Below are 26,745 nucleotides of genomic sequence, written 5' to 3' on the forward strand. Positions count from 1 at the left end.
TGCACAGGAACCCCTCCTAAACCCTCTTCCACATTTAAGTAAAACTATCCAATACTCCTAAAAAGTATTATTTTAATCTGAATGTTTCCTTTAGAAGCACCTGCTACGGATGCTGTGGTAGCATCATGAAAAACTCCTACTTAACGCTGTGTTTCTTTAACTGTAACTTAGGGATACACTTCAAGCAACTACTGGTTGAGCTTCCTAGATGATACTTTATTTGAAACGTAAGAAAAAGGAGCTAAGTTTCAATGCAAGTTTGCTAAATGCAACCCTTCTAGAAGTCTTCCTGCTATTCCACAGGTATAAAACAATGAATTTGAAGTGAGAATAAAGGAGCAGGAACCTGAACAACCCAACTTTGCAAGGAATCAAAGATGCACTGTGCATTAATGGAGGTATGATTAAAAACACTTTTAATAATCACTTCCAAAGGCAAGTCAGCAAGTCTCCCTGAGGCAGAAAAGGTTAGGAAAATTCTGTGAAACGATGCTTTTTAATCTTCACTGTTAAGCAAGGGATCCAGAACACATCAGCTAAGCTCCACAGTGCTAGGGGCACACTTAAGTTCTGCTGAAATTTAATTTTCTTACAATTTTGCCCTGATTACGAGCCTTGCATTTTCAGTTCTTTGGGTTGCTTTTCCCACTGCCATCCTTTCACAGCACCTGCACAACTCAAAACCATCATGTGGAGGAATACGGGGATGACTTCAAAGGGCAAACTTACCGCAGCTGCTGCAAAGATATTTCAGAAGGACAGAGGGGAAATTAAGAACCTCTATAATGGAAAGAGGAACTGTATTACTAAGTGGTCACACTATAAGTAGGCAGAAAATAAATATGATACAAGATCAACTAGAGGAACTCCAGAAATATGTCCATAAAGCTCATGTCACAACTAAGATGTAGAAATTTAGTACATGAGTTTCAACTTAACTTCTTTACTAGATTCCAGTTTATAAAACAAACCCAGACAAACCCAAGTGTTTTCTTGAAAATAAGAACTATGCATTGGTTTTATTGGGCTTCAGTGTAAACCAACTGCAAGAGAAAAACAAAAAAAAAACAAAAAAACAAAAAACCAGAACACCCACATATCAAAGAAACAGTTTTTTTGTTTTTTTTTTTTTTAATAAATGTGCTTTGTTCACAAAAAGTAGTGACATAAAGACAAAAATGCAAATACACTTTTTTTTTTTTTTCCTCTCCAGCATCTTAAGAACGAGAGATTTGTGTCATCTCTTGCCCAGTCAAAATTTTCAAACATTTCATAACCTAGAAACATTCCTCTTACACCAAAGCTAAATATCCAACAACTCCCACCATCACTAGTATTGTTCAGGGAGGTGTAAATATTTATGCAAAACTGACTTTCATTCTCCACAATTCACTGTCCCTTGTAAAAAAACAAAACAAAACAAAACAACAAAACAAACAAAAAAAACACTTCAGGTATTTAGAATAAGCAGCAAGAAAACCAAACTGTTACAAATCTCAGGTCCCTAAACCACAAATACAATGGTGTCAACAAGCTGCCAAGAAGGCCTAGATTTTAAATACTTATGTTTTAAACTCTTTAAGGATAAATCTTGGCTCATTTGTATGAATCACAAACCGATTTACATTGGCCAATGCCAACATTTCTGTCAGCTGGTACGCAACTTTTTTTCTTTTTTTTAGAGGAATATAAATTAAAATGCTAGGCAGACTTCAAAGCATGTGCAGATTAGATTTCTAAAAAACAGCTGAATTTTTAGCACCAATAGTTTAACACTAGCATTGCTGGAGTCAGTGAAGGAAGAGAGGTTTTGACTGATGAACATTTTAGTGAAATGGTAAAGCAGTAGATGCAAACACTGAATTACAGCTGGTTTTGAATCTGTTGTATATTTCATTAGGTATTTTCCATAAAAATTAAGTCAACCATAATAACTTGTCCTTTTTTTTTTTTTTTTTTTCCTAAACACAAGCTGTATGGGTGTTTGGTTTGTATACAACTATATCATTCAGATTGAATAACAGTTTTGAATCAGATGTTTGGGTACACTTTAAATTTATGAAAAGAGACACAGAAAGCTTATATTAAAGAATAAAGCATTGCAGTCCAGTTCGCGTTTGAGTGTAAGCAGGACCAATACAGTATGACTCTTTGTAGGAAATTGTATACAAGAAAAAACAGACAGGTCAAACTGGCACTTTCAGTGCAAAACTTCAATGGAAAGTTTTCATTTTTGTAGCAACTCCTGTTAAATCCACACTAATACTTCAGTTTGCCTGGTAACATCTGTATTATAAAAACAACATGGCAGATTGAAATGGTGTAAGGTGTGTTTCCAACTATGAAACTTTACGCTGTATTTATATTTTCTACCACGTTGCTGCTGTCAGTCTTAAATCCATGATGTAGCACCTAGTTCCAATCATTTGTGATAGGCACTCACTTACAGATTTTAAAGCCTAACATTCAAATTTGAAAATCCTGGTCATTTTTAAATAGAGGGCAATCTAAGCTAAAGTAATACTGAATCCTCTATTTTTAAATGCTGAACAGATTTTTTTTTTTTCCTGCAAAGTACTCACAAATTTATTACACGATTTAAAAAACTTCATAAACATAAACCACTTGGTTTACCTTCTTACAGTGCAGACCAGCTTTCAGACAGCTATGGGGTTTTCATTTAACTAAAATAGAAGACTGTGGTCCAAATAAGCAAACAAAATAGTGTATGTTAACTTCACTTGTGTGGTCTGAATATGTCTTTTGTGCAAATACACGTCCTTGAAAATCTTGTGAAAATGTTCCTTTTTTTTTTATTAAACAAAATCAGTCTGTAGTTATCATACAATTGTTCTTAACTGTAGACCTCCCAACTTAAAGTTTGTTTTTAAAACACATAAATAATTTACTTTAAAACATGACAAAAAACCCACCACCACTCCCCTCCCACCCCAAAAAAAAACTGAAAAAAATACAGAACACATTGGGGAAATACTGATGTATGTTAGTGCTTGTACACTGAAAATTGCAAAATCATATTCCAGCTTTTAAGTGAAACAATTGTCTAGACGTACCATACTTCTCTGTGTCTGGGGGATAACCTCTTCAGAAACCTCACATCTATCTGCTCTTTATGCAATGAAATTACACAACATGTTTAACTATGGATTAATATATTCCAGTGTTTTGGTGTTATCTCAAGAGGGCTGCAATTAAAGTAAAATTAAATGTGCATTATAGTTTCTCCAGCCCAGGCTTAACCAGAGCAAAAGAAATTTTGGAAAGAGAGCTTTGTTCCATAATTAAAAAGGGACATGTGTAACCAAGCATCTTAACCTATCTGCACATTTAATTAAAGTGCAAATTATTTCTTCCTACGTATACTTCTCAGAAGCCCACCAACTCCAGTGCCTTATGCTCAACCACATTAAGAGTTAAAATATTGAAACAACATTTAGCAAATTAAATAGAATTCACACTTCACAGCACTAAAGAAAAGAATGGTACCTTTCTGGAAGAAAATTAGTGATACATATTCTAAAGAAAGTAACAGCAATTTATGCTATGACAAGAGTCATTTGCATAAAACTTGTATTTTTTTCACTTTCATACAAGAATAGATTTTAAAATTCAAAAGTAGAAAAAAATAGCAAACTCTGTAAACTGTTGCATTTTCTTTATGCAAACCGTTGTTGTGTGTTGAGCCCACGTTAGTATAGCAAAATTAGTTAAGCAAGAGGTTTTTGACTTAGCATGTCAACTACTACGTTAACTTAGAAGCAATATAGGATCTTCGAGCTCATAAAAAGGAATTGAACTAGACTGGCTTTCTCCAGAGTCTGAGTCATACGGAGCATCAGGTAGCTCCATAAAACCGTAAGCTAGCTGTTCATCTTCTGTATCTGATCGAACGTAGCAGGAAGTGTTGGAATACTCCTCATCCTCTATACTGTTGAAATCCTGCGGGATATACAACATTCCCGGATAGTTCCTGCTAACTAAGTCACTTGTTGTTTGAAGGGAGGTTTTCCTAAAAGCCATCAGGTGCATGTGAGAAAACTTGGAATACTTGAAACGTTTAAAACCCAAGGACTCTATGGCAATCTTCCAGCTTTTCATCATCATAGCTCGGCGATTCTGGTGAGATGAATCAGGAGTTATTACAAGCAATAAGCCATTTAAGACGAGAAGTTCGTGTGCCTTCTTGCAGCATATCCATCGTTGATAGGGTGAAGGAAAGTAAGAAAGGAGGAGCGAGAAAACAACGACATGGAATAGTTCTCCAGGTAGAGAATCAATAGGGTTTTTCAGTTGCTTAAGAAAGGCATCTATAGCATCTTGTGCCAGTTGGAGAGGTTGCTGAATTTGTAGATTCAAGAAGTCACATTTGTATACGCTCTGGTGGATTAAGAAAAACAGAAAAACAAACAAATATCAAGGTTAGTTTAAAGAGCAAATACAACTCACACCCAGATAATGATCAATAACATCCTCTTCAATTCCTTGAGAGAATTTCAAGCCTGCTGAACATCCCTCTTGCTATTAAATCAAGCACTCTAAAACAGCAATTTAAAAGTAATGCATATTACTAGCTTTCACAGTTGCCAAGAATGATTTGAGATATGCAGCAATTTAGGGGAGATTTGATAGCTGAGAACTATTCATTTAAAACAAAGAAATGAAATAGAAAGCCCTAATAGAACATATCAAATCAACTATCTCACAATTGATTTAAGAAGAATTCAGATGAGTGTACGTTGCTCATTTCCCCCAAATCCCATGCTTTCATAGCATATCATGCATTGCCAATCAAATTCCATGTTAAGGTGTGGCAACAGAGTAAAACAGTGCAATTCTTAAAATTCCAATCTAGACTATATTGGGTTTCAATTTATATCTTTTTATTTTTTAAACAAACAAACCTGAAATAAGTAAATAGGAAATAAATTCAACATCATCAGTATTTCCACCAGCTTTTTAAAGAATCCAAGAGGCTTAATAATTTGGTCACTTGGAAAAAAAAAGAGACGTTCCTTAGTGGTATAGAAAAGGGAAGAAACTATGGCAAGGCAAAATACATCAGAAAGTTACAGTACACTAACTAATTTGTAACAGAGATGAAGGTACAAGTTTTAACCTTGCTGCAAATGCAAAGCTTACCAGTAGACATTTGGGCAAGATAAGAGTTTTAAATTCATCTTTTAATCATTTGTGTGCTCAAGCTGTCAAAGATTGAAAGTGACACCCTGATACAACGTACAAAAGAACAAATTCATAACACCCTTAATCACAGAGAACTCAAAAAATACAAAATAGTAGGCTATTCACTAGGCTTAAGTTTTGACATTTTATATTCAAAGCCTAGTACTGACTTCTCTCATGAAAAGGTATTGAGATACAAGGCTGCAACTTGATAGAAACAAAAATTGTTATTAATGCTTACAGAACATGCAGTGAAAAAAAAAAAAAAAACGGACTGCTAAACAGCTATGTGAATATTAGAGCTGAGACAAAACATTCTCCAGAGCATATCAGAAAGGTGGAGGCAGACCTGCTGCATTTTCATATCCCCCTCCCCAAAGTATTTCTAACATATTTTATGAAGCGATATTAAACAAATCAACATTATTGCAAAGGTATTCACAAAGCAACTGATATGCACCATTGTTCCCAAGTAAAAGATAACATTTCTGTATATATCAAATCATTCTCTCCAGAGAACATGCAGAAAACTAGAAAGAGTAAATCAATCTTCCAAAAATTTGTAATTTACTTTTCAATAGCTTTAATCTTGGCCTCTGATGCAGATGAAAAAATAATTCAAGAAAGATTGCAATTAAAATTCCTTGATCATTGTGAAATAATTACAATCATATTTGCAGGGTTATATTCCGCTTCCTTGTACTATTTAGAACAGGAAATCAACAGTAGTAACTTCAGGATATATAGTAACAACTTCAGAAGAAAAGTGCTTTGGAATGTAATTTTCCAGGGCAACATGCTAACTTTGCTTGGAAGGAGAACTTAAAGGCTACACATACACAGCTGAAAAAAGTTTACACTGCAAGCATTTCTCTGCAGTAGGAAGATACTAATAAAACAGTTATGCAGAAGAAAATTTCATGATTAAAATATGTTTCAACTGGAATCTGAACTCTGCAAGGCAGTTTTATGACAAAAATGTTGCTCTGCTGCTGAAGTGGGGATTGCTACTCTAGATGGACAAGTCTTGAACTGATCTTACAGTCTTTCTAGACACTGAAACAGCCAATTCGTATTTCAGTGCATACATTGACATTTAAGAACTCAATCCAACTTGTCTTTTGTCTTTCTTAACTTCAGTACCATTCCAGACTTTTTTGTCTCAGGCTGTATTTACTCCAATACAACATCTGCTGTATATTCAGCTTGTTTCCCAGCACTATAAAATCGTATTGGGACTTTCACCAAATTGAGATTTGCCGTTCATTTCAATTACAGTGTTCTCCCTTCCCCTGACAAGTAAACAAGATAAACTCCTGTAGGAAAATAACAGCTGCTAATTATTCTCTGGAATATTTGTGCCACCGAGTGTTTGAAGGAGTGACCAACAAAAGCACCACTCAAGGAGAAACTTGTTCTGCTTGCCTTAGTCTCTCTTCCCCTTGAGCAGCCCCCCCGCCACACAAAGCACACACCTGTTTAACAGAAATGTATTTCTGCATTCATATCACACAGTTGCATTTTCTGTATAAAAACATAGATTCTAACCATTGTGAAGACATTTATTCTTTTGTTTATGATTTTATGATTCTTATTAAATAAAGATTTTAGTTCCTCTGACAATGTTTCAATTACATCTTCAAAATTCCTCAAATTATCTGAAGTATCTTACTCAACTGCTACTTCTATATCTAACATACTTATATACAGATAGTGGATTAGCCTATTCTTATCAGTACATAATTATTTAACTCTTTATTCAACAATATTTAACAAACTGACTTCCTAAAAAGCCTCTGTGTTTCAATTTGTTTCAAAAAACATTTTAGTATCTTACGTAAAAGATCAGCTAAGTGAGGAGGTTTTACAGGTTCTTCTATTTTCAACTTCAACCACTAAGTTACTGCATTGATTTTTTAGGTCAGAAGGCAACATCAACTCCCACAAGAACCCTCTGGCTGTTATTCTGAAATCTTACAATCAGTGCAGACAACTGCTGGCCAAGAGATAAATTTATTCAGGTTACGCTGCTGATGCAGCTCAAAGCAGAGTCATCCCAAACACCAGCGCTTATTAATTCCAGTTTGGAGGTGGGCCTGAACTTAATACAGCAGTAGCATTTGAGTGCACCAGTTGTGCTCCTTTTTACTCCAAGAACGCTAGCTAAGTTGTGAGGTGCCCTGAATACACCAAGGTACTACCAAGAGGATGGCAGTAAGAGAAGCTGATGAACCTGAGGCAGGCCTCACAGTAACCATGCTGATCTGTATGGCAGTGCTCCAGTGAGTTCCTGTCATCAAGGCATGTTGCTATGTCAGAATGCAGGAAATCAATTATCTTATCGTTCAACTGTACTGGGAGAGAGCCTGAAGAACTGGTTAGTACACAGATTACACAAATGCTGACTACCCCCTCTCTTCTGTTGTCTGGTCTGGATTACTTGTATTCCTCAATTACATCCACAGAAGCAGCCTTTCTAGATTTTTTTCAATAATGATTCTGGTCACTGTAAATTTAAACTTATTTTCTTAAGAAGATTTTTTTTTTTTTAAAAGAAAATAGCATGACTGAATACATAGTAAACTATTACTTATTTATAACCTCAAATTAATGGTTAGACTCGTGTCATGTAACTTCAGGTGTCCAGGCTTCTATTACAGTCACTGTAGAGCTAGTCAATAAAGGATCAGAGATCATGAGATCAGAACACAATTCACCTCACCCGTGAAATTCACCTCATCCGTGAAAGAGGAGATTTTTAAGTTTCGCTGATTCTAGTTTTAACAGAGCTGCACTGACTAATTTGAACATAGAACCTTGGATGTAGACACCCGGGCTGCACACATCTCAGCTTGAAATTTACTTGCCATATACTGCCATTTTAAATTACTTAGGCTGCCACTTCACAATGGCATTTATCTTCTTCACATCCCACATCATGAGCAAGAAACAACCCTATGCTGATGTCCTACAGCATCTCAAGTGGCAGCAATTGTGTTTGGGCAACTGATGCCTATTCCTAAAATTAGGCAAGATGAAGTCCATTATTAGTTGCTTTGTGTTTTAGCTGAAACTAGCACTGAGTTACTTTAAAAAGCAATTTATATGACTCAAATATTTGTAAAGATTTTTTTTTTTTTTTTTTAATATATGTGCTCAGAGATAAACTAGGTGTTAGGAACTAAACCTGGTGACCACAACAAAATGCCAATTATTTTGCGTGTAAACCACGCTGCAGCAAACAGAACACTCACTATTTTCATGTTAACTGTATTACTGTACTCGTACCTGTCAACACCTAAAGAGGGTTACCTTAAGCCACTGATTTTAATTTTACGCTATTATAAAAATTTAACTTTGTAGAAGTTAGCATGATATGTATGATCAAAGGTCTCACATTTTCTGACAGAAATTCATTCCTTTATGTCTCTTTTCTTTTTTCTACTTTGTCATTTTGCCTGGTTAATAAATACTGTGTGCCTGGTTAATAAATACTACTAGGACTGACAAAAAAAAAAGTCAGATCAAGAGTGAAAGACAGAAGAGACACGATTACAGCAAAGTTAATACAGTTGGAAATCTTACTACATAGGGAAAGTGAAACAATTGTATTGTTTGCATTACCCCAAATGTATTACTCACCTTACAAAGTTCCCTAAACAGTAATCTTGTACTCAGAATTACGGTTTAGTATCTGTAGCAATAAACTGAAAATCCCCTTTATAGAGCACTTCTAGTTACTAAAATTCCCCATAAAAAATACATCAAGTAGAGGTAATGATTATTTCTTTCTGTCAGCAAATGCAGCTTACCAGAGGTTCAAGCCTAAGCACAAGCCTACTCAATTTTCATTTATGGCTTTTAAGATGCAAGAACTCACCTGAGACTGCATTAAAAGATGGCTACTCAAGTTTTTCCAGTTTTAAGATGCACAACAGCATTATAAAGGCACAACTCTTGAACAAAAATGTATTTTAAAATCAAAGCTACAGTTAGCTATTATTTTGGAGCTTGTTCATGGGAATGGATGTAATAGAAGGACCACAGTTCCTTTTAAAACAAAGACATTTAGGATACATACTGATTAAGTATTAAACACAGCCATTTTGAAGCATTCTAAAATATCTGAGAGCCGAATTTATATCAAACATAGTAAATGTTACATACCTCAACAGCTGGAACAATATCTATGCCAACTGTCAGAAATTCTTCAAACTTCAAAAATGGATTAAAGCAGCTACCAACGTCAAGTAATCTGATCTTTCCCAAGGAGTGAAGCAACCTAAGAAGCAGCAAGAATTCAGTTTTATGAAGTGTTATTTTTGAAGCTATATTCTGAATTACAATTTCAGATAATTAATGCAAAAGAAATTCTTGTTGAATACTATGGTAGTGACTAATATAAGTGAATGCCTTAATTGAACTGCTGAGACGTCTAAAGAACCAAAAGAACAGTAAAGCAGATGATCCCCTCAAGCTGAAAAATTAACCTTAAGCACACCTGTAATACTTTTACTTCATAGAAGGGCTCAGGTTGGAAGGGACCTTAAAGACAATGTAGTTTCCCCCCCCCCCCACAGGCAGGGACACCTCCCACCAGACCAGGTTGCCCAAAGCCCCATCCAGCCTGGCCTTGAACACCTCCAGAGATGGGGCACCCACAGCTTCTCTGGGCAGCCTGTTCTGGTGCCTTCCCTGCCTCTGAGTGAAGAATTTCCTCATAACTTGGGTACTTAAAGTAAAACAAAGTAAAATGACAACCAGTGTGCCCGCTCATCATGCTGATCAGTGATTTCTCTACCACTTTATGTTTCCCCACTTACCTTTTTGTGGTACTTATTGATGTTTAAGTGACACAAGTCATTAGAGTTGAAGTTTCAGGAGTACACAAGAGAAAATGACAGCACTCCATGACCTACCTACTCGTCAGCCCCATTTTAAAGGGCATCCAAAGTCAAGTGTCATAACTGGTTTAAGCAGAGGACATCCACTAGTATTCCAAAGTAAACAAAAATATCCCCGAATGCGAAAACTTTTTAGACATTTTGCAGGGAATAGCTAAAATATTCTATTAGCTTTTTTTTTTTTTTTTTTGAAAATGGATGACTGCTTGAGCTTCGCTCCAATTTTATTTTCAATGGATGCTATGAAAGTTGGATCAATCCGTACAGAACCACAAACTCAAAAACTGGCGAGCGAAGTTGGAGCAGTAGCCACTTGGACCACAAGTGCTCAGGAGTTTGAATTCCTTCTATTGGACCGTTTACAGGGCTATAGCTAAGAATTTCCCGTTATGTTTTGTAAGAACTTAGAATACCCAAAATCCATTAACGGAGGCAAACAGAAGTGAACTCATAGCTTTCACAGGGAAGAGACTGATAACTTTCCAGTGAGTGAGTGTTGCTTTTTGCTTCAAGTTTCTGTAGCCAATTCTAAGTTGGCACCTTCCAAATATCATTTGTTGCCTTTCTGGGAAAGATTCAGCCCTGAAGAAATGTAACTGTAAGAACTTTCAGAAACAGATCTACAGAGCTAATGGAGTCCAAAAAAGCCATAGCTGTACTCACATCAAAAATAAAGCTGTGAGCAATACCACAGAAGAAGTTTTTTTTTTTAAGAAGCAGCATCAAAGTTCTCTACGTTCCTCCCAAAGCTCTTCCTTAACTTTCAATGACCTACCACGAAGATGTTAGAGAAGCAAGAGAAGATTCCTTGTTGCCTTCAGCTGAGTAACACTACCAATCTTTCAGATTTTCCTTCTACATAGCAGATATCCAGGGAATTCTTCCGTCCAACTACCAGCACCACCAAGACAAACAGCACAACAATTACCTCTAACAATCAGTTAAAACCACACACGTTATCAAGCTACCCTGTAAGGCAGCTGACACTGAGTGGGATTTCAAAATGAAGATGATTGCAACAATTTTTCCCCAACTTGGATGCCAATGACAACGTAATCTGTGCAAAGGATTGAATTACACAGGAGGACCATTCAGCCTAGTGGCAACAAATCATAAACGTGGGCTGAAGTCAAGCAGCGTCTTTTTCCATGTAAGGTCAGCACTTCTCAGAGCAGCACTCCTCCTTGTCTAGCAAATACAGACTAATGGCTCAGTGTCTTTTTCATGCCAAGTCTAATGGCTTTTTCATTCAAATACATGTCTATATGTACACTAGTGTTCTACATTAGTCTAACAGTAACATCAAAATAACTGAAGATTCATTTTGCTTCCTGTGGTCCCATGCGAGTTTGATTCTATAGTCCAGCTCAGAGAAAACTTCCCATAAAGAAGAGCAACAGCCTCTTGAGTTCTCAACATTTTCCATCTAAAGCATTAGATGAAATACTTAAACAGACTTAATTTTAAGTAACGCAATATAGAACCCTCTGATTTCCAGGAGAACCCACTGCACCTATGGTGAAATAAAAAAATCACTGTGATGCATTCTGTTCCCCTCTTATAAAACCTACTTTTGACTCAGTGAAGAGGTTGCACCCCTCAGACTACTTCTGAAAGCATTAAGGCACACTTCTGGATAGCTACACCTCTGCATCCCAAGCTGAGCAGAAGCCATCTCTTCTACACTAATGGACAACAGATCCCAAGACATTTGATATAGGACAAAGATAAGTTTCTTCTTTCACTTTAATAGGTGTTCATTCAATGACAGGTTTCTCTTTCATTCTGGTAAGACTACCAGACTCCAAATTCAATGTGAATACACTTTAAAACCTCAACAGTAGCAGAGATTCAGCTGCTCGCTTGTGTTTTGACTTTCCTGCTGCTTGTCAGGTTGTGCTGCCCCTCTGAACACAGGTGCAATGAGTAACTTAGCAGTTCCCTGGCTGCCAATTCTATCTATTCAATCAGTAAGAACAGGATCCTAGTTAGGTGCTTCAATTAATTTTGGAGGTCTTCAGACCACTGGTGCAGACCTGCCTTTTTAAAAAACAACAAACAAACAAACAAAAACCACTACAACTCTCAAGTCAGATTCCTCAGTGAAAACATAACTGTCATCTAGATGACAGTCCAGTGAGCCAATTACTGTGTTACAAAGGCAGTCTTGCTGAATTCACTGATAATCACCCTTCAACCCCATTTCCTAATGATTTTCACTCAAAGCAACTATATGGACAGTAAGAGAAATGCTTTGCACTGTAGGTAATCTCCAAGCACATCTTGAATTCACAGTTCTCCAAAGCACTAATATAGTGGCAGAAAACGTGAACAAAGATCAGGAACTGGTGAAAGAAGTGTCCATAACCTGGAAATGAGTCCATTTTAAACTTATCTTACACTTGCTTATTTCAAGAACTTTATTCAATGGACTACAGTTCTTGATTATTAGCCCCTTAAAAATGTACATATTTTTAAGTAGGTGTCTTACAGGCAGGTGACATTTTCTCTTGGAAGTAGATGGAAACTAGAAACTAGGGTAAGTTATATAACCACCAGGAAAGTCATTGTATCTCCGTCATTAATCACTTCAAATGCTGACCTTCTAGTTTACAATTTTCAATTATCAGGCTACTATTTATCCAAGGATGGGAGGGGAATAAGAAAAATCAGAGGCCTATGCTGTTGTCAGAAGAGCAGAATGAAGCTATACAACTGGCTCCAAGTGCCAACACCAGCATATCTCAACTCTTTAGTGACATCCACACGTGCACTCCATGGGAAGGACTAGCTTGCTGAAAGAAGGAATGATGGCTTGACTGTCTCTTAAGGTACAACCTACCACCGGAGAAGAATCTATACAAGGTTAAGATTTTTACCATTAAGGATAAAAATCAAGACTTTAACCTGATAGAAAAAGATGACAATACTCAAACAGAACAAAGGGAGAAGCTAGTAAACAGCAGATAACAGCCACTTTTATATTTCAAGACTGAACCACTTTGAAGTCCAGCTTCGCAGCAGGTGAAGATGCCATGTTAGGCACAAAGAACTGTTCTTGGGATGGAAATAGGTACTGGGGACTACATGTTACTAGTCCTTTTCCACTTTCATCTGTATGTCCACAATAGTTATTTCTGTGAGATTCACCAATTTTAGTCTTACATAGGCAAGCAACATGAGCATCTGAAAATGGCTTCATCAAAGTACATGTAGCTGAGTGCCCTTCTGAGTAGCAGTATGATTTGCACTTCTGGTTCCCATGGCACCTTCTACCACCACCTTTGGGATCTCATGGAGTGCTACTTACTTCTCTCCGCACCTTCTGGTCTTTTGTTTGTTTGTTTGTTTTAAAACCACAGTGGAACCTTTTACTTCCGAGCTAACTCAGTGCTAACCAAGTTTTGGGTTTTGATGAAAATAGTGGTGATGGTAACCAATGACTTAGCTGTTGCAGAGCAGCACTTACACAGAGCCGAGGACTTTTCAGCTTCTGGTGCTGCCCTGCCAGCGAGGAGGCTGGGGGTGCACAAGGAGCTGGGAGGGGACACAGCCACGACAGCTGACCCGGCCTGACCAAAGCGATGCCTCATAGCATGTGGCATCATGCTCAGCAATAAAAGTTGGAGTAAAGGAGGAAGAAGGCAGGAATGTTCACAGTGATAGCATTTGCCTTCCCAAGAAACCACTGTGTGTGATAATCCCTGCTCTCAGGGAAACAGTTGAATATCTGCCTGCTGATGGGAAAGAGTGAATTAACTTCTTGTTTGATTTTGTTCACGTGGCTTTTGCTTTACCCAGGAAACTCTTTGTCAACCCTTGAGTTCTCATACTTTTACCTTTCTCTCCCCCATAGCAAGCAAGTGGCTGTGTGGGGCTGAGCTGCCTGCCAGGGTTAAACCACAACAGCCTAACAAACAAAAATTAGTACTTGACTTCTATGGGCAGTGATTTATAACAGATATGTCCCATTTCTATAAGGTACGTACAACTACTAAAAATCTTACCATCATTTATTGCTTACTCCAGACATGTTACAGTAATGAGAAACCCTCCTCACAGAACAGAGAAAACTGGACCAGTTCTTACAACTGTCCGCAGAGTATGAAACAAGTCAAATATAACATTTAATGGAAATGTGTTTATGCATTCTTATCCCTTTAAACTTAAGTTATTCACATCACACAAGGAATAGTCACAAACATGAGCCTTGTTTTTTAGGAAAAGAATAGCATGGACTGTAAGTGAAATAGAAAAGCTACTCATGAATATGAAAAATAAAACTCTTACTTGAGTGAAGGTTAAAAACAAAAGTTAAAACTGTTGTTAGGGAAATACTTCAAGGATAGTGCAACTTCTGCAGAGCCAGTCGTCAGAACGCTAGCATATTTAAAATTAAGGGCTGTAATTCAAAATTGCTTTTGAAGTATGTAATTGGAATCAAGAGTTTCTTTGCAATTATTTATGAACAGAAAGTTTTAAGTACTCTGATATTTACATTTGCCACTCGGTACTTACACAAGCAATTGACTTTTCAACAATACTGAATAGCCATTAGGTTCTAACTTAATTAACGTCTCCCTTATTTCACCTCAAGCTTTAATATAAATTGCACTGCACAACAATGACATACAAAAGCAAAATTACTCTAACACTTAAATGGCGATGACTAAGATGTCATTCTCAAGCAATCTTTACTGCATCCACCAAAACTTATACTACAGCTCAACTATTTCTTTAAGCATGGAAATATTCACATGAAAATGCCCTTAGAAAAACAAATGTATCAGACTTTTCTAATATATTATGGGGAAAAAAAATCTCATCACACAAAGAGGAAAATAAGCCTGGAAAACAAGTAAAACTTACTCTTCTGCTATAGCCTCATGATTTGTCAAGCCAAGGCTCGGTAAGGGTTCTTCAATCTTGGGAGGCTGGGAAACATTTAAGGCTGGAGTGGTCTTTGAAGCAAGAAGTGCTCTTTTTTCATCTTTCTCAAGTGCTTTTCTTTTACCCCCATTCTGAAAATATTCTCGGCATACACTGAAAAGACAAAAAAAATTTCACCAGAAAAATAAAACGGTGTTTTTGGTGATTACTGTAGACAGAACACAAGACAGAGGTTTAAGAGATACAAATTCTGTCATCTTTTGAACAAATACCAGTTTTACTGCAACTTTGGAAAGTCAGCTTTAGGAACGACGTGACACACCCCCAAAGACAGATAGGTGTTTTATTTCCAAATATCAGGCTGTGAGTCACAGTTGCGTAAACAGACTCAAATTAACTTTATCTGGATAGGCTTTCAATGCAAGACAACAGATGCCTTGTCAGAACATCACCAGTGGGTAATTTCAACTATCACCTGAACTCAGCTCTCTATCAAGGCATGCTTTCATACACGCAATGGTTTAACTAAGCTCCTCCTAAATGCAGGGACTTCTGAAACTTGCAGTGCACTTAGGGAATGTGGAAAAAAGTGAATACAACCCAGGCTTATGGCCTTATTTATACCTTTTTCTAATTTAGAGTCCCCCACCCCCCTTTTTTTCCTTTTTAAAATAGCATCTGCAGTAGTTGTATTATTGCAGAAAGTTTATTCTAGCTTTCATTTTTTTCCCTGTTTAAGCATTTTGCTAATTAGGAAACTGAACAAAATATTCAGTCACGCATGAACTGAAAGGTTAACCAGTTCAAAGGAATGAATGTTATCAAGAGTTAAATTGCACCTGCATACTTCAGCCAGCAGTCAGCATTACTGTAAGAGGCACGAGCATACGTTCCAGAGAATAACCGAATTGTTTTGTCCACAAAATACAACTAGAAATGGAAACAATTTGTTGCTGTGAAATTAAAAAGCCTGACTCACCCTGCACAAAGCAGTATTTTTAATTAGATGCACCAGCCAAGCATTTGCATGAGAAGTTTAACAAAAATAGTACTCGTTCAAATTATGTGTTCATAACAACGCGTTTTTACGATACTTTCTTGAAACACATTCAGTCTTCCTCTAAAAAAATGCTGCAGAGGTTTGAGGTAATGTTCCAGAAGACAAATCCAAATTTAATTTAGTAACACTTTATATTGTCTTTGTATTACCACCTTATATAAAACACCTTATATTATCTTCATCGTGCTTTGTATTTCACATCCTAGATTCAGGAAAAAGACGTGTTGGTATAATATGGCAGGTTAAATCACAAATAGAGACAATGCCTTGGAATACAAAGCCTTATCTAAGTGATGGTGACATTACAGGTAACAAATATATCCAGCCTCTCCACCATAGAGGACGTGAAGGAAAAAGTTAAAAGTGTCATTATTGTTGAGTTTCATAACGAGAAACATATATAATCGAACAGGTACAGATTGAAGCCACTTTACTCCGAGCTGTCAGGGAATGACCACTCTGCATCTGTACACATGTAATTACAGTAGCACATTACATCCACGTTATTAGTTGTTGCTGTGAAGGAAAGAACGAAGTTACCTTGTACACATCTCTGTGCTGACAGGCTTAAATGGCCTCAAGATCAAAACTGACCCGTGCCTAACAAAATCAAAGTACAAGCAAGTTTTACTTGCTTAAGCAGGCCCTAGGCATTCTTGCACTAAATATGAAAAGTTTAAAATGCAGACAGTAACCTTACGGTAGTAAACAGCTATATGAGAAACAAACATAGTAAAAATTATATTCATAGTCAACAAGTTTATAGTTACAATTCCTCAGTAACCAAAGCTATTTTCAGACCAAAGAGAAGCTGGGTGGAAAGGACGCTAAAGAAATCATAAGATCCACGTTTTGGCAGTATTAAGCAAGGTCACACAGAAGCAAGACCAGCAGTCCAGGCTACGATACTCCCAAATACATAAACTGTGAAATCACACCAACTCTATTAGAGACTGTATATATACAATTCTAAAATTAACAAGGTTAAAGTAGAAATCTGAACTTAGGGGGAAAAAAAATTAAACCCCAGAAAGACTTGGATTTATTGCTGTTATGCTAATAAAAGTTGTATTTTACACTATATTGAACTATTTGTTCACAAGCATATAATCAATTTAGAGATAATGTCTTTCATAACTATTTAGCTGTGTGTCATTTAGTCAAAAGAAAACACAAAACTCAGGAAAATCCATTTCCTCACCCTGTTACAGCTACCTTACCACTTTGTAAGCATTTTGCAGTGTCTTAATTTTACTCTAAAAGTCTTTTTTTCTTGTTACCTCTTCTTAAACATTCAGAAGCAACAGATGACGAAATACTGTCATACAGCTGCCGACACCAACAGGTAAATCAGAACAAAACAAAAAAAAATCCACAAACTTGGGAGGAATGTATAGTTTCTTCTGCTCAACTATCGATGTTATCAACTTCTTCCGTCGCTACAAGCTGTCATGCTGCCCAGGTTAACACTGGTGAGCTGTTGTGCAGGAGAATAATCTACTTGCAAAATGTAGCATAACTTCTCCTGTCACTATGAAGAAGCTATTTCTTCCTCATAGTTGGTACTGCTGTCATTCAGTATTTCTTCCCCATTATTTTACAGCTCTCTCTCACGTCAGCGGAGTTCTGATGTCATGAAACACCAAAGTCAACTATGGTGAGAGGCACTGTCTACTCCTGGGTTTTCACTGCTGGATAAGAGGGGCTAGAGTCAAAAGGCAGCTGGAGATTGGGTAAAACTCTTCATGTTCAGACCCGTCTGCATACTTGTGCTGTGCCACAAGGAAGCACAAGATACCAAATCCACCCATCCAAACAAATACCCCCCAACAAAAAAAAATTAAAAAAAATCAAGTAAGATAGCAGTTCAAAACCACTGAGGGTTTTCTCCCCAAGGCCTCACAGGAGCTGTCTCTGTACCTCACACGTATGATGGGGTAGCACCGATCACATTGGCACTTGCTGCTCATAGTTAATAAAATATAAGGCACTCAGCAGGTTACCCTTATGGTGACTTGTTGATGTAGCCACAGGTTTAACTTTACGGTTATTAAAACCCCATCACCAATCACACTGTGGTTTTGAGTATGCAGTTACTTAAGACTCTGCATTTAACAACTGTCTCAAGTAATGAATAGACTAACCCTTAATTATCTACAAAGAGAAATAAAATGAAGGAATCTATTTTATAACTCTGAGAACTGCCACAGCTCCATTTTAACTGACATTTAGGCTTCCACTCTTTGATGATATATTAGCTCTACAATTAACACACTTGTTTTGAAGAATTGTGCAATTCAAATGCTACCTGAGCTAACACTTGCTACAGTTTACACAAACCAGCAGAATAAACTTTTCAGTTCTAAACTGTTTTAAGCTTGCTGGCAGATATTGGTGAAGTGTGCAGTTCATATCTTTGCTTGTACAAAAATTCCAGGTATTCTCTCAGTGAAATATGTTTTCGATACTTCAAATCTCAAATTATAACCAATTTGTTCATGGTGAACAGCCTCCTCTCTGCACCCTCTCCCCCCCCAATCCCATTTAGGCTGGACACATATAGAAAGTTCCAGTTAGAGAGTATGATACACATTCATCAGATAAATCGTTTGTTCACACTCTTCAGCTATGAAAGAAAAGCTTTGTTGTAGAATACAGTAACCAAAACCACATGCTTCAATAGAATATAAAAAACTGAGGAGAGGGTCATGTTTCAAATCCTTGATTGCCAAAGAAACACCACATGAAATTTGAAATATGTCAAAAGAATCAGCAGTTATTCTTCTTGCCAAGTAATAACTAACAACTAAATTAATGCTGGTCACTTTTTATCTTGGCAAAGAGCAGTTTCTGATGCTGAGCTTTTTATGAATGCTCAAGAGTTTCAAGGAGACAGCTTTGCAGGCTAAGAACCGAGACAGTCCATCTTCTCTGCTTTTCAAAGAAAAGGTGAGCCTTACTTACGTTCTTTACACTGTTTACTAACCAGAATCTAATATTGAAAGATCAAGCTCAGTGAGGGTATAGAGAAATAACATACTTCCCAGAGCTGAAGAAAAGTCTAGACTTCTCGTCGTGTCTACAAAAACTTTTCTTTCCTGCTCCCACACATTTACAAAGAAGCATACTAAACTCAACTGAAAGAACTGCTGGCCTGAAAAAAAAAAAAAAAAGGTTGAACTCTTCTACAGGTTTAACCTCTCCTACCTCATCCTGAAGAAAAATCAAGAAATGGAGAGTTCTTAAGGTCCCTTGGAGATGTTAATCATGCAGGATGGCTGGAAAACATTCTGCTGTTTTCATAAGCATCCAGATTTAGGTTAAGAAAATCCTACATTCAGCCTGTATGACAGCACTATAGCACTATGCATTACGAGTTATCTTAATTATATTTCGTTGAAGTTCAAGTTGAGAAACTTGTATGCAACCCATTTTCCCAATTTATTTTTCATACTTGTCTCAGTTCTACGTATTTGGGACATTATCCTTTTGAAAAACACAGCCAGGTCTGTAATCAGACATTTCTCCAGTGTTGTGGCCACCCCCCCACCACAAACCAAGTTCTGGAGGCACTATCCTTCACTACCTGAGGATTCCAAGAATCTGAAAATAGCTAGCAGTTACTGTATGATCAACGCTCCAATTAGCTCTAACACTCAAACAGATACGCTTTTGTCAGAACAAAGTACTTAAAAGGAAAAATAAAGGCTGTCACACAAACACGCACAATGAGCATTAAATCCTTTTTCTATTTTAAATAGTTTCCCTTCTCCTCTTTACCCCACCTCCCTTCTAACTAATTCTATTGAAAGTGAATTGCTCAACTAAGCGCATTCATCAAAAAAGCTACAAAATGGCACTATAACGACTTCAAACATTAATTTGTTCTGTCCTCCAATCCCAAACAGACCTAGTAGTTATTTTCAAAGATCTTATAAGATCTCCTATGACTAAACAGCCTAGGTGACAGAAAAAAAAAAAAAAACACAAAAGCAAACAAACAAACAAAAAAAAAACCCACATTGCTTTTGTGGGAAAAAAAGCATCCCATGGGTGTTTCATATTCAGCTTGTGGTCTGCTACAGAATCCAAATGCTTTTCTAAAAGACTGACAGATAACCAATGACACCCTGGCCTGTATTTGCATAGTTGACAGTATTTGGTATAGTTAACATCATTATTAATCTTAGTCCTGCCCTCAGAGTGAGGATTTTTATTTGGTCCCATTTGCAAATTTTATGAACAGACTGTATTCTAGCAGATCATTAACAAAAATATTGATTAGCAATAGATGTAGAGACAGATGCTTACAAAGCCCATCTCAGTGAAACAAATATTTAAGATAAGGTTCTAACATCTGTTCTCCAGAAGTTTTTCCAAGCAGTTCTGCATTCCCCAAAAAGTAACTTCATCAAGACCGTATTTCTTCAGTTTATTCATAAAACTGTCAAAAGACTTTAAAAAATGCAGGTCTAGATAATGTTTTGTCATGTTAGTTATTTCTAGCTAGTTAGAATTGCAGATTCTGCTTTTTGTTATTTAAAAAAATAGCCAAGTCAACACAAGTCTTAACAGTGATGCAAAAGCAACAGAAAGAAGCAAACCTGCTAGTCTAGCTCATTTTGGTTTAACTAGAACCAGAACAGGCTGGCTTTCACTGTCCATACAAAGGTTCACCAGGCTACCTATGACAGCAAAAATTAAGAGTTAGGAAAATTTTTCAGGGTAAATGCAATCTTATCCCATTTCAGTTTAAGTTTTTTGTTGTAACAAAACTGAAATGAAAGAGAAACAGAAATGTTAGTTTCCAAATATCATTTGCTACTTTGCATTTGATTACTAAAGATATACAAAGAAATCGAGGGAAAGACAGCTCAGTGCAGTCCAGGCTTTTTACAACACCACCAGGCTGTATCTAGAAGGGGACAAGGTTTTGAGCACTCTTCCCCCATGCTAGAAACTGCATAGTATCGCTGTGGAAAGATAAATGAAAGAAAACTGGCCCTATACAATGCAGCAGATGGTCAACAGCACAGCCTACCCCTTACTGCTTTATCTCTTACAGTTTCTAGAATCTCAATATGTGCAGTTATAAATAAAAAATAATGAAGTAAAATTGTAAGTTTTAGGTCACCTGGTATAAGCACTAACTTCACAACATGCATTTTGCCAGTATCTTCAACTAAATAACTAGAAAGACTTTCAAAATGATAACCTGGCAGGAAAATTATTCTTGATGCTGAAAAGAAGTACACGCGGCTTCTCTGATGGTTATTCTGCATCCATTGGTTTACTTTATCAAGTATCTGGTTATACAAGAACACAAGAAAAATGAAGGAAAGATTACCAAAAAAAAGTATTTTTTTCATCTAGTGGAAAAAAACACTTTTCTGTTTCATATGTCTAAAAAGATCTTCCTTAAAAGGAAAACCAAGAAAACCCAAGCTATCCTTTCTTCAGCAGAGATACACCAGTGGTTCCCAAGTACTTTCAGCATTCCACTCACAAATTAAATTTCATCTAATACATCAGCTACCTTCCTGCTGTCATGATGACAGACAGTTAAAGAACCAAACAAAAACTTTCCGTGAAGTCTCATGCATGTGAAGTTCTCTTGCGTGCAATTAAGCAATTAGACACAAGGAGGAGTAAGGAAAACGGGGCCTGCCATCTGTCTGGCACACCTCCTGGTCCTTTGATAAGGAGGAAAAAAAATTGCAGAACACAAAGCCAATCTGCTGTGTTTTGGTACAGAGCCATCCAGGCCTCAGTTTTCAAAAAATTGATTTTTTTTTTTTCTTCCCTGATGTAAAATTCCTGACCCCTGGACTTTACAGGCTGAAAAGGTCCATGTTTTAGAAGCAGCTTTATACTGAGAAAGAGCATTTTAGTGTCTCCTACCAGGTGGATTTTATTCTTAGTTCATGCTGCAAGGCCCAGACATGTTTACTCTGTAGGGCTTGTTGGAACTACCAAAAAAACCCAACCACCCAACTACCAAACAAGCAAGAGTGTCAAAATGCCTCAGTACAAAGGACATCAACTGTTCCTCCACTGTCAAGAAGGAACATTATCCTGTCCTACAGGGAAACAGGCAAGCTTACCACAAGCTAGGGGAATACTACTTAGCAGAAATTACTTTAGATAATGTGCATATAACTTTACTGAAAAAGATTCACATATCACTTGACAATCAAGGTGTAAAAAATATCGAGCAATGTAGCATGAGAATCATCAGTCCTGGGTCCAGTACAATTAGTACTTGCACAGATAACCAGGACAGTCAGTATTCCTCTCAACTGCTCTGCAAATGATGCCAAGCTGGACAGAAGAGAAGCTGCAAGAAATCTCAGTATTAGAACTCAGTATAATTTAAGAGTGCAATTTAGTAAAGAGACAAAGATCAACACTTCTACAGAAGTAATGAATAGCATAAATACCAGAAAACAACTCACAACTGAGAAAGCCCATAAAAAAGAAACTCTCAGTTGCAGATCAGAAGTGAGCATAAGTCATTGACACAAAACCAACACAACTGAAAAAGAAAAAAAAAACACCAGAAAACCCATCAAACAAGGCCAGCTGCATAAAAAGAGTTTAATCAATAGTATTTCTTCATTTTACTTATCTCTAATGATGCCAGTGGAACACTGCGTCCAGTTTTGGGCACAGTTGTTTCAAACTGACTCACCTCTCTTGAAAATGAGACAAGGTAACACAAAAAACGCCCAGGAAAGGGTAAGAAATACTTGAATGTTTTCTTAACCTAAAGAATCAACAATTGATAAATAAAGGAATGGTTTTCAAATATTTAAGAGTGTCGTAGAGAGAAAGAAAATGAGCTTATTATCACTTGCTCCATTTCCTGCAGGCACAGAACATCTCAATTTGCTACCAAGACGATGGCAACTACACCAACTGTTTCACAGTCTCTGCCCCCCAACTTTTTTGTTCGTTCATTAGGCTCAAAAGACCTGTGTTACAAGTTCAAGTTTAGTGATACCATGCCTGTTTTACCTCACTGTCTTTCCCTTATTACTTTATAACACTCACCTCCATGGTGGCTATTCCAGAACTGGAACAGAATGGTACTTTGTTAATATTTAATCTATTTATTTTCAATCTTCAGTGATTTTAAAGATTGTAGGGAAGCTGGAGAGCTCCACCACTGCACCATTCTAAGAACAGACTAAGAGATGCCTACAAAGACTTAATGACATGTAGTTGATATACCTCCTCTAGGTCACATCATTTAAAAGAACTGTAATACGATGATGGGAAGGAAACAAGGTGTTCTAAACATCTAGATGACTGAAGTCACTCACTGTATGTCTGTCTCTCAGATGTACAACATCTTCATCTGTCTGAAGACAGTCCCAAAGGCAGGACCATGCATAAATTCTTCTCCAGGTCAGATTTCCAAACTATTGTGTTTTTTTGTTGTTGTTGTTGTTTTTTGTTTTTCTGTGGTACCGATTCTATGGTATGCCTCAACTTTATGTAAGAATACTGAGTGACTGACATTTATCCCCTTGAAGTTTCCTCAGAGATTGAAATAGTTTATTTGAACTCGTTCCATGATTTTGTTATCAGGACGTGTAAGAAGTTTAAAATCCATGCACTTATATGCATAAATCAAACCCGAACTCTGTACATTAAACTTGAACTACACTTGTTACATTAGTTCGGTTTAGGTTCAGACAAAATTACTTCATTGGTATTTGCAAACACCTTCAGCATTTGATGGAAAAAAAACATTGTTGAAGATGCAATTGAGGTCTCACATTAGAAGAAACCATTCCATAAGCTATATATCCCTAACAAGCTGGAACAGTAAGACAGTTATTCGTTTCAGCAACCAATAAACCATTAACATTTTATGTAACAAATCTTAAAAATTGAAAAACAAAAAAACTTAAATCCTGTATTATAAAGAATTGCAAATAGAAATGTGCAATTACATCTTTCAAATACATTTAGGTTTACCTGCAACACCACTCAATCCGGCCTTCCCCTTCACAAGTTTTTGCCCAGTGATTATCTGCGAGGTTTTTCATTGCCACAGCATATTCACAGAGAGTTTCCTCATCCTCACAGTGCTCACGCCAGATCTTATCAAAGTCTCCCACTAAAGAAAACAACAACAAAAAATTGCATGTTAGATACAACGCACACGTATCTAATTGCACATGAGATACGACAATTGCTGCTTTATTGTAGATGGCAAAATTCCCATCTTCCAATTAAAAGGAGTTATATAATGTAGTAAGAGATTGCTTTACCTGCATTTAACAACAAAAAACAAGGTCCTCTTTCTCTAGTTAAAAACAAAATTCCAGGTCTGGGAGATGGAAGGGACTATCAGGTACTGGAGAAGCTAGCAATATTCTCAGTATATGGATTTTGTTCAGTTTGTTCTATGAAATTAGAGTTCCCAGGAAGTTCTGCTTTCAGGTTTCTGTGCATAGCTATTAAACTTGACAAACAGTTTTAGAAATTAAAGACTGAAAGGCTTTGTAGTCACATTCCTGTTCACTGCAACTACCCTGGGTGATGTTACATGTAAAACTGCCTAACTGAAGATTTATTCAAGGCTATAGATTTCTCTGGATACATTGGAAAAGGAATTCAAGCCTTCACAAATGTCTGCCTATGCAGTCAGTCTTGTCCAATTCGCGTCTAGGTGACAGTGCAGAAGAATCAAACTGACTAGTCAAAAAATCAGATAAATTTGCCTGCCAACATCCAGGGACAGGCTTATTTTCACTTTCCTCACCTTGCTGAAAAAGAAGGCTTGCAGGTTAAATTCTGACACCTCAAAGTAATTAAACATCATGATTTTCCCACTTTTGCTGGGAAGCACCTACTTCTTGCTTTACATAATGTACTGTCAAACAAAAACAAGGTAAATGCCACTGGTAGCAAGCCACAATTCCTGCTGAGGTTTCTACAGCATGAAAACTCTTGGTATACTTTTACTAAAGGACACTTCTACACTACGAAGGAGAAGAAAAACATGCTCATTAGTACAGTCCTCACTAATTCATTTTGCGTTTCTTAATCAGGAATGTGTGCACACACCTGGTATAAATTTATGTAGATCTGCAGAATATTTATCTACCAATTTTGCATCTATAAGCGGATGCAGATAACAGCAAGTTATTAAGAGTAGAGCTATATTTTAAGATTCAACTGACAAGCAACATGCTTTTAACAACATGGTTCCAAAACCAGTTTTCGCAGCACCTTACTACGAGAAAGAAATATTTACAAAGTGTATCCAAGCATAAGCCAGCTATGGCTGCTACAGACTGAAAGTAGCTTACAGTATGACTTGTCCTCATACCAGTAAGAGATTTGTTTTTCACCCATTTACGAGAACTCCTTTGATGTGCTTTGTTTTAATTAGCAGTAATAGATTTCTTCCTGTCCCAACTTTTATTTTCTTTTTGCGTTTGTACAAAGCAGTAATAACTGTTCTCCCCATCTGTCCTCCAGTTCCATCACGACTGGGTATGACAGACAGCTGCACACTCAGAAGATCTAAGCCAGACATCCAGGTTTCTGCCTGTGTAAGTTTGGTTTAGGGATGTCACAACTATTTTCTCTTCTTCAAAAATAATCATCAGCACACTCATGCAATCATCAAAATGAGTCATCCTTCAAATTAGGTGTTTACATCGCCTTGGATGAGATGGCAGTCAAGATGGAAGGCTAGGAGTAGACGTGATACTGTTTTATTTAACAGGATAGGTGAGAGGAAACCCTCATATTTCCCAAACAATGCAAGTCTGGGGAGAGCTGCTCTATAGGAAAGGACCTCATGTGGAAACAGTCAGGCAGGACAGGACAAATTCTAGTGCCAAGAGCAAGAAATGGTACAGACAGTGTCCTCCCTGGAAAGAGGGCAAAACGAGCACGACTCTAGGGAACTTGATTTCTTACATCAGAAGTGCTGAATATACACTGCATCGAGGCAGAAAGCACCAGCCTGGTCCAAAGTATACTCTTAATAGCTGCTTAATTGGGATGCAATTTAGATAGTTCCATGGGTTTTCTGCCACAAGGCACTGAACCTTGCTGCATGAGCCAGGTAACTGTAAAACAGCTGAATGACACACAGTTGAGAGAGCTTTGTTCGAGGAAAACAGGCTAAAGAGAAACAAAAAAGTTTGAGTCTACAGACGAGGAGTCTTGAATTTAGGTACAGAGAAGCAGACCTGGAGCTGACTACCAGCACCCCAGGATGTGAACTTTGGGTTACAATAAAATTGCCTATGGCAGTAACAATTTTTAGCACTGAGAGAAGAAAATAAAACTGAAAGATACGGACTATTAAAGGAGACATGGAGAACCAACATGAAAAATTCATCATAAAATAATTCCATCACACATCCTATATCAAATCAATTCTGTGAGCACTTCTGGTTTGTCTTCATCTGTCAGTAAAGTATCTCTAAAGGTAGGGAAAATGGCAACACAGGATAGATACGGCACGGTTTCTGCCTGTGCAACACCTTGCAGACACAGGGGAAGGATGGATGAAAGCAGAATAGGACTCCTCATGATCATGAGCAAAATGGAAAAGTTCAATATAAAACAAGGCTTTGTTGTTCCAAGATGAGGAGACATCCGGGTAACGCATAAAAGGGCAGCTTCTATGCATAAAGTTGTTTCCTCATAAAATGC

The 26,745-nt window shown here is 37.1% G+C and overlaps 1 protein-coding gene across 1 annotated transcript in view; it reads right to left on the bottom strand.

Annotated features, from left to right (window-relative positions):
• Positions 1-1,095: 1,095 nt before the first annotated feature.
• Positions 1,096-26,745, bottom strand: part of SAMTOR (S-adenosylmethionine sensor upstream of mTORC1) — a 34,762-nt gene continuing 9,112 nt past the window's right edge. The window contains exons 2-5 of the mRNA XM_082782286.1: positions 24,043-24,184; positions 14,976-15,149; positions 9,370-9,484; positions 1,096-4,398 (exon numbers count right to left, since the gene is read on the bottom strand). Of these exons, the coding sequence (XP_082638412.1) occupies positions 3,769-4,398; positions 9,370-9,484; positions 14,976-15,149; positions 24,043-24,184 (1,061 nt within the window). The 3' untranslated portion in view covers positions 1,096-3,768. The remainder of the gene's footprint in view (positions 4,399-9,369; positions 9,485-14,975; positions 15,150-24,042; positions 24,185-26,745) is intronic.

The sequence above is a fragment of the Aythya marila genome, assembly GCF_965140915.1.
Source record: "Aythya marila genome assembly, chromosome: 1".
Classification (NCBI taxonomy): domain Eukaryota; kingdom Metazoa; phylum Chordata; class Aves; order Anseriformes; family Anatidae; genus Aythya; species Aythya marila.